At 38.9% G+C, this 9,504-nt stretch overlaps 1 protein-coding gene across 1 annotated transcript; it reads left to right on the forward strand.

The window, feature by feature from the left end:
* The first annotated feature begins 2,255 nt into the window (after window positions 1-2,255).
* LOC121894851 (p53 and DNA damage-regulated protein 1-like) lies at window positions 2,256-8,504 on the forward strand. Its single transcript, XM_042407725.1, has 5 exons — window positions 2,256-2,398; window positions 3,858-3,933; window positions 4,497-4,571; window positions 4,710-4,790; window positions 6,048-8,504. Exons 1-5 carry the CDS (start codon window positions 2,315-2,317, stop codon window positions 6,128-6,130), a joined length of 399 nt encoding a protein of 132 aa, XP_042263659.1. The 5' UTR covers window positions 2,256-2,314; the 3' UTR covers window positions 6,131-8,504.
* The last annotated feature ends 1,000 nt before the right edge of the window (window positions 8,505-9,504 follow it).

Genomic DNA, 9,504 nt, shown 5'->3' on the forward strand with positions numbered 1-9,504 from the left:
TATACTATGCAGGATTTTCCTAAAAAACAATGTATAGACTCATACAAAAACAATCCCTTTCAATCATCACTTATGACCCACTAGAAGTGTGTGGTGGTGCATTTAGAGAGATCCTTGCTACATCCACACAAATATGTTTTCATTTTAAAATGCATTACTTTTGATAGATTTACGCCAAGCATCCACACTACTCCAGCTTTTTTGAACCTCTAAAATGGAGACTTTGAAAATGCTGCTGACCCCATTTTAGTTTGAAAACTCCAGGACTGCATTTTAGTCTGGACAGACGGAAACGGAGACTTTTGAAAACGATGATACAGGCATCCACGTTCACTTCCTGATTGGGTCTTATCACTCATGACTTATATTCATGTGTTACTTTCAGTAAGAGTTCCACCTCATTGTCGGTCCAAGCAAAGAAATCTCTGGTCTTACTTTTCACTATTGTTGTTCTTCCACTGTAGTATTTTCTGCAATTAAGCGACCAACTGCAGCGTAGACAATCTGCTTCCTGTCTACACCGGCATGCGCATACCCAGTGTACATGAACAGTAATGTGATATGCATTTTCAGGCATGATAGTATGGATGGAGATTATTTCTGAAGCAGTGCTAAAACGCTCATGTGGACGGAGAATGGTGAATGGAGAAATGTATGAATATGGACGTATCCCCTGCCCTCTGCCTGTATTTTCCTTTGGGCAGTGGGTGTGTAGCCCCCAGCCAATAACAGCATGGGTGTGAGGTCAGAACTCTACGAAAACATAACAACCAGGTTACATCGCTGTCTCCGTCTCTCTCCTCTGCTCTCTGTCCGTGTCATGGATGCATAAAGAGAGCAGGTCTGTGTCTGTTTGACCGAGGATGGGGCTGAAATACTCACACACAGAGCAGAGAGGCCACAGCAGACAGGATGAAGTGTGTGCTTTGGCTGCATTCACACTAAATCTGGCTATGCTGGACCTTCCTGCAGGGTTGTGCAGAGGTGTGGGTATGTTTATTTGTGCTTTAGAGCATAACCGCCGTGAAACATCAGACATCAGAACATCATCAGAAAATAATGTTTTACTGATCTGATTCACTGCTTTATTCTCACTACAGCCACTCCCTCTCTTCATTCACTCTTTAACTCACTCAACCACCACTGCTCTCCCTCTTTCTCTTGCTTGTACTCTCAGCTTGCTCTAGTGTCATTAAGCCAGGGAAGAGGAACAAACTTTCAATGTTGTGTTTACAAACAGCAACTGACAAATCCTGCATAGTATGCCTTAAAACCTGTGCAGCATACAATATCCTAACCTTGGACCCTTGATTTGAATAAGGAAAAACTCCCCAAGGGGAGTTTGGAAAAAACTACAGGTACAAGGGCCTGAAGTAACTAAATAATACGCAACTAATTGAAGGTTACTGAAGGTTAAGGCAAAACGATTAGTTTAGTTTATTCAAACCACTCAACAGAATCACACTGTCTGATATCAGCAGGATTATCCAGACAATGGGGGCCAGTAGGAAAAGGCCCTACAGCCTGATGACTTCTTTTGGACTCTGGGAACACACAGGAGGTATGAAGGAACCCATTTAGGATTTTGTAAGTCATCGGTAGAACCTTAGAGTCCGATCTAACATAGGTAGGGAGCCAATTAAGGGAGGCTAGAATTTGTTTTCACATGTAAAATATGTTTTCAAAAACCACGTGCCTACATGAATTTTACAAATGAAATGTACTTTAGGATACATTTAAACATTTTGCTGTTTTTGTATGTTTGTTTGTCGAAAGGGAAATCTGAGGGGTGGAGGTGAACGTATTGTAGTGTATATTTCTTACAAAAAAATGGATGGGTAGAGAGGGCAGTCAGTGTGTTAGTGATGGACAACATTAACGCAGCCCAGACAAAGAATGAAAGTTTCTGTCTCCTTTAATGCAGTTTTGAAAATCTCACAGAGCTTTGTGCGCACGCTTGTTGATCATAAACAGATGCATAGTATAGATGTTCACATCACAAAATGTTCGTGTAAATAAGTGTCATAGAAATGAAACTGCTAAAATACAGACAACTTACCACACTTGATAGGTATATTATTGCTATTTTTGTTGATAACAAAGAAGTATCCTAGTCTTACTATTGTATCTTCCCATGGTAGTGTTCTAATGTGTTACTTAAATGGTAAATTTCAACAACATAAATCCACGTGATGGGTTGTGTTTGCTGTAAGAGAAGACAGAGCGGAGGATATTTGATGCGACTCCATCGCGGTCCTTTCTGTTTCCTGTTGTTGTTTCAGCCCGAACGTATTTTTATAGCAACACAAGCATCATGGACGCTGAATCGCAGCGTGTTTTGGAATATTTGTCAGAAGTCGAGGAGGCAGCTGAGGATGTTCTCACCTCTAAACAACAGGTAGCTGCTTATGTGGTAACAACATGTTGTTAATAACGAGCAGAACATGGCGTCCCGGGAGGACGGGTATAAATAACGTGACGGAAGTGAAATTGTGAATGTTAGCAGCTAAGCTAATTAGCTAAATTATCTCATGGCTCAGAAACAGAATATTTACTGTTTGCCATTTTCAATCTTTATTTTCTTTGTTTGAACATATTCTCACCTACCCTGGGGAAGGGTATGTTAGCTCTGTGGCCAGTCTCCCAGTAACCTGCTAGTCGGATAGAAACCCAGTCGTATCTCATCATTATAGTTACAGAAAGCAAAAACGTTACGTATTATCCAGTGGTGGAAGAAGTATTGAGATATTTTACTTGAGTGAAAGTAGCAAAACCACAGCATAAACAACGTTACTCCATTACAAGTAAAAGTCCTGCATTTAAAATATAGATAAACGTATGAAAGTATTACTGTAGTTGAAAAATGTAGTAGCTTACTATGCAAAATGGCCCTACTCATTTAAAATACCATAAACTTAAAGATCACAGTATTACATAGATTTGTCTTCATAATATAAACCTCTAACTGTTAGATATGACTGTTGTCTATGACTCTGTGATCGTGTTTTAAGTAAGTAAAGTTAATTTAATGTAACACCTTTCACAGAGCAGGTCACAAAGTGCTTCACAAGAGTAAAATTGTTAGACCATAAAAATAGTACATAATATATAAGATACAATAAAAGAAACAAATAATAAGACATGAACAACAACATACCTTAAAAACACACTAAAAACAAACACTAGACACTATAAGGCAGTTTGAATAAATGAGTCTTCAGCTGTTTTAAAGGCATCAACAGAGAGTGCAGATCATGTGTCTGTTGGAAGAGTGTTCCACAGTGTTGGAGCCACCACTTCAAAAGCACCATCACCTCTTGTTTTCAATTGAGCGTGTAGGACAACCAGTAAGCCCTGGTCAGAAGACCTAAGTGACCTACTGGTGATATAAGAACGGAGCAGGTCAGAGATGTACACAGGTGACTGACCTTGCAGGGCTTTATGTGTGAAAACCTTAAAATGAATCCTGAACCTGATGGGAAGCCAATGTAAAGATAAGATAGGTGTGATGTGAGTCGTCCTGCTGGACCTGATCAACAGCCTTGCAGTAGCATTTTGGAACATTTGTAGACAGTCCAGGGACGACTTGCTGAGGCAGGTATATATATGTATATATATATATATATATATATATATATATATATATATTAAAGCGTGAATAATCATCTCTAGCTCAGGTTGTGATACAACAGACCTGAGTTTGGCAATATTTCTTAAATAAATCTTTAAGCATAAATCCAGACAATTAAAAACATATATTGCTTGTTTTAATTTTTCCACATTCTGAAATGAGTAATCTAGTGTACTGTATTGTTGTGAAAACTAATGTTCTCTGTTGATTTGTGTTGGTATTTCAGATTGTGGACCTGGACTCAAAGAGAAACAGGAACAGAGAGGCATTGAACGCACTGAAGAATGAGCTGTCAGATTCAGGTGAGTGAGCAATCATGACAGGATGCTGTAATATGGATGTTTCAGTCTGTCACTCATGGCTTAGGTTGTGAGAACAATCATTACAGTGATTTCACAGTGGAAACAACAGTGTAGTATCATGATGTGAGTCAGGTGTGGAGTTGTATATTGATTGTAGATGTCGCTGTATGTGAAATCATACTGATTTTACACATCAATATGTGTTCCTAGGTGTTGGACAGTACTACTACATATATGAGAGAGAGTTGCATAAAGTCTTTTGTCACTGGAGTCAGTGTTTGTTGAGGCAGAAGACTACAAGTTAGACAATGACAAAAGTCTGGTGGTGTGAAGTTAGAAAGCAGTGAGGTTAGCAGACCTCTGTAGCTGCTCATCTCTGCTGGAGGCTAGCAGCTCCAGGCTACATTAGCTTCTACTTGCATAATACATCTGACACACAACTGTAGGTGGTTGAGTTGCATAGTGGGTAATGTAGGCACTAGGTTTTGATATGGAAGAAGAAATGTGTTAGGAGTGCAATGCTGAATTGGTGGAGAACTGTTTAACACTGCTGTCATTTGCAGAGAAAGTGAAGGTTTGCTTCGGAAACATGTTCATCAAATTTCCCAAATCCAAGACAAGAGAGATGATTCAGAAAGGTAAAAGTGTTCATAACTAAGTACTGTATATTAGATAGATTTCCAGTATACATCTGAATATAAAGTGATATGTTTTACATGTCGTGGCTGAATGTGAGGTCATTCTAAACTCTTGTGATCTTTGTGTTTCATCTGTAGACCAGGAGCAGCTGGACAAGGAGATCAATGACCTTCGCAAAGGACTGAAAGCAAAAGTCAATCGTCTCAATGAGATGCAAGGTATGAGGAGCATTTTGACTGCAGTAGAGTTCAGTTGGTCACGCTGTCCTGTTTCCATCACAATTATGTATTTAGGTCATTTAGAGACTTTGTAGAAGTTTACAGCCTGTCATGCTGTCACTTTGCATTACTCTGTGTATAAAGACGTGGCTAAAAAAACCAACGGTTCAGCTGACAAAATGCAAGCTGACTCAGGGACTTCTCGACTGATGTATGGACTTTTAGGGGGCAGACCTAATCAATACCTCTCTCAGGTCTGTATGTTAAACATGGAGCTGGAGCCAGGAGGCAGTTAGCTTAGCATCAAGGTGGGAAACAGGGAGACACAGCTCGACTGGTTCTGTCCAGGTTCAGAAACACACCTACCAACATCTCTAAAGCTCACAATAATAAGCAAGTTGAGCTCAATAATGTGACACTGTCATTAGTCATGTGTCCCTACAGCCTTGTGATAAGTGCTTCCTTTTTGAAAATGTTGAGGTTTTTGTTGAGTGTGTCAGAGAGGTTTTGAATCAGCTCAGTGTTGACTTGTGAGCTTTTAGTTGTGGTGTTATATTGTCCAGATGTTTCTGTTGAGTGGTCCAGCCCTGCATGTAAACAGCAACTGTAATCACGAGTTGATTAAACTTTTTTCCGATTACAACAAAAGTTGGTGAGCTCATAGTGCAACAGGATGAATGATAAATATTGTAGCAATGACATAGTTTATTATATGTCAAAAGAGATTAAACTTCCAGATACTGGAGATGCAGATTTCACTCGTTAGATAAACTCAGGCAGGATGATCAAATAAGTGTCTCAACAGACAGGATATTGAGATGATATCTGGAGTCTTGACCTTTGACCCTTAGTGTTTGGAGAAGAAAAACAACTGTTATCCCATATGGAATATTTCTGCAGTCTTTTTTCCTGTAACTTGTGTTTGTAGAGAAAATAGTTTTCTGATAGATCTCCGATTGAAGCTGATGTGTCGTTAAACTCCAAACATCTCCCAGTGGTTCAGTTGTTGGAAGAGGAAGTGATAACTGAGTCCAGTCTGCATTCAGTTAGATATATATAGACTTGGAGGAATAAACAGGGAGGGGTTGCAGCTCAGTACTAACTCCGCTGGTAAACCAGTTGTTATACAAGTGGAAACATTTCAGCTGCTATTATTTCGTGATCGATACCTCCTCAGGACAAGTCAAACTCTGAACATTCTCCCAGCAGTCTACTGTAAGGTGACCATGATGTTTGTCTTTCTGTTTCTGCTTGCAGGAAAACCAGAGCTGAGAGGCTACAACCTGTCTCCTCTGTCCACTGATGAAGTCAAAGCTATCAACAGTCTTTTAAAGAGGTGACATAAAGTGCCAGCCTCTGGAGGACACAGTAAATGATCACTTTGGACAATCAACAACATGCTTGCAGTTGTATTTTCTTAACCTGAGAACAGTCAAACATTGTACTCTTAGTATATAAAAGTACAAAAAGCAGGAAAGGAAGTTGTTCCCTCCTTCCTGTGATTTGGTGAAGTTTCACTCCAACTAGTGATGGATGAAACTGTGTCATTTTCTACAACAATGTTGATATCTGTATATATTGTATTGTGATATAAAGTTTCAGCATAATCAATGTAGAAATTGTAAAGGGATAAAGTATTAAGACAGGAATGCCTTATTTTGGTTAATCAACTAAGGAAATACTTGAAAAAGAACTTCATAACATTGATGCCAATGAATCCAATTAAACAGTCCTGATCAATGATTTACACCACTGCTCTAATGGTCTAGTTCACCCAGAGATTTTAGGATTGTTGTAAATCCATGATAGTAGACAAATTTATATCAACTGACAGATTATGTTGTCATATTCACCACCCCAACTCCAACTCTGTTTAGCCATCTTGATAAGCTGTCTGCTTTGAAACCAGAGCCAGAGGAAACCTGCATCTGTAGAAGCCGAGTGTGAGCACAGCTACTCTGTGTGTTCAAAGCAGTGCTGATGTTATTTTGGAGTCTTGTCTCCTCTGTTTAATCTTGCAGTTTTATTTTTGTTTCTTTTAGTCATAGCTGGTGCTGTGGCTGCTGTGCTCTGTAGCCACTGGCCTCACCTTTGCAGCTAGCGTTCTAGTTAGCTTACTGCTAGCCACATCCACAGCAGGTGCTGTTCCAAAATAACGAGAATTATTCCAGTAATGTAATTGAACAGCACATTTTTATGGAAGCCCATTGCATTCACCAAAGAAAGCAAAATTGACTGTATGTCATAATTATGACTTTGGTATTTCATGATTATGACTCACTATCTCATAATTACAAGATATCAGCTGTTAAATTGCATTCTGTGATCTATCAGATTCTGTGACCTGATGAGGATTTTCAGATGCAAATGTCTTTATCAAACTTTATTGAATGCTTTATATTGATGGTTGTTATCAAATGGCACCATAGTATGTAGTTAGACTAACACATTCTGATATATTGGATACATTTAGATCCATGACTTTGTATCCATGAAGCATCTACTACTGAACGACTGAGCAGGTCTGAGAGCTTCCTGTCTGAAAAAGGACTTCAGATGTTTAGATGTTGATTTATGAATTGTTCTGCCTATTATTTTTCTCTAAGTGTTTCATACATAAACCCTCGTGCAGGATACTGATGCTTTATTTCATGTTCATCAATATATCAGCCTCACGTACATAACAGCATTACATCTGGACATGTGATTGATTATTCACTCAAGGCACAGAATACTTCACAGAATGATACCATCTGCTCATCCACATTAATATCTCCCACTGTCTCAAGTCTAGAAGAAATAAAAGCTAATTCAGTCTCTTTACATTTGACATTTCTCATAATTACAAGATCAAGATGTCATAATTATGAGATACCTTTCCCGTAATTACAAGATCTTTTCTTGTAATTATGAGATAGTAAGTCATAATTATGATACTGAAATCATCATTATGAGATTTAAGGTCTCCAATATTTTTTCTGCAGTGAGTGCAGTGGGCTTCTGTACATTTCAGGGGAACTGGGTACATTTGTTAAAAGAAAGCTATGGTTTATTACTATTTGGGTTTTATTTTTGTAGCTTTGGATATTTACATGTTTTACTCACCAAAGTGATCTAGGATCATCGCCTACAAAAGGTTCAGAAGGGAAACAAGCTGAGCAGTCACTGATCTTGCAGCTTTTAAACAAGCCAAAGCTTTATCCAAATTGTATGAACCAATTTATTTAGAGGTCAAACTGAAAGTGAGAGCAGCCCTGATGTTGCTAATCTGTCTTTGCTCAGGAAAATGTGAGTGTACCCATTAGTTCAAAGTTGAACCTATTTTTAGCAATACTATCATGACCAACACAACCGAGGACCAGAGCTCTGAAGATCAAACCCAGGTTGTAATAAACTATAGTGTTCCTTTAAGCAATTTTAATAACATAGAAGCTTCTTGCTCTGCGGGATTGGACAAGAAACGATCTGACATGACCTGACATCCTGCCTAGTTTGGGGTCCAGTGAAAATCAAGTCAGGTGATGTAAAAGGCCACAAGATGGCAGCACAGTGCAGGTGTACAGCAGAGAGACTGATATGATTCACTCATTGCTTCCATCCGCAGTCTCTACTAGTCATCAAATGCTCTGGGATTACTACTGCATTGCTCTGCAGACTTGTAATGCACACCAGCATTGTTGTTGTAAAGTTAATAAAAATCTTAATAACCTCCAGTGTCTTTGCAAGATGTGAATGTTTCCATTATGTTTGGAAATGAATAACTGGAAATGAATGACAGGAGACATATTGTTTCTGATGCAAATGAGCACTTGACTCTGGAACAAAAAGCAGAGTCGCCCACAATGAAGCACGGCAGCACGAAGCAGCAAACCTTTTGCTTTCGCAGCATGTTTGATCCACAATCTCATGCCAATAAAGCATAGGCCTACTGAATTGAATTGAATTGAATATTGAATTGAGAGAGAGAGGGAGAGAGAGAGAGGAGTGCAGTCTTCAATGAAAGCCTGTTTGCGAAGCAAGTTACTTGTTGATGTAATGTTGATGATGAAATGTTTTCCGTTGCAGTGTGTGCGTGTGTGTGTTATAAACACTCTAACAAATTTCCCTGTAAAATGAAGAAGAATGAAAATCAAGCAGAGTGAGAGGAAGAGAAATCAAACAATGGAATAAACATTTTAAACAAGAAGGACACCTAACTTACCTTTATGAAGTGACGTCAAGTTCTTCAAAAGAGAGGTGATGAGGATTCACTGTGAGCTTGTTTGTCTACTTTTCCAAACTGGCCTCTGTTCCCCTCTCAGGGTTAATCACAGTACCTGAAAACAACATGTAACAAATCACCTATTATGTTTTAGTATAGCTTGGCAACAAACAGTAGTTGCAGCAACCTAGCCATAGCTTAGCAAAACACTTGAGTTGAGCTAAGATAACCAATATAATCATTCCGTCTTTTGGGGCTCAGCAGCAAACATATCTTAACGCAGCCTGGCCGCCAGAATAAAACATTGGCAGTTTACGTTTCTGCAAACCACAGAAACGTTGAATATCTACGTTTCAACACGCGTAATACGTAGCATATTAACATTTCAACAAAACGTATCATATCAACATTTCTACAAAACGTGTTTTTAGTGAGACATCGGCGGTTATTTTATTGTTTATTTTATTTTAACCCAAACCATGATATTTCCCTAACCCTAACCAAGTGGTCTTT

Source organism: Thunnus maccoyii, chromosome 3, assembly GCF_910596095.1.
Source record: "Thunnus maccoyii chromosome 3, fThuMac1.1, whole genome shotgun sequence".
Lineage (NCBI taxonomy): Eukaryota > Metazoa > Chordata > Actinopteri > Scombriformes > Scombridae > Thunnus > Thunnus maccoyii.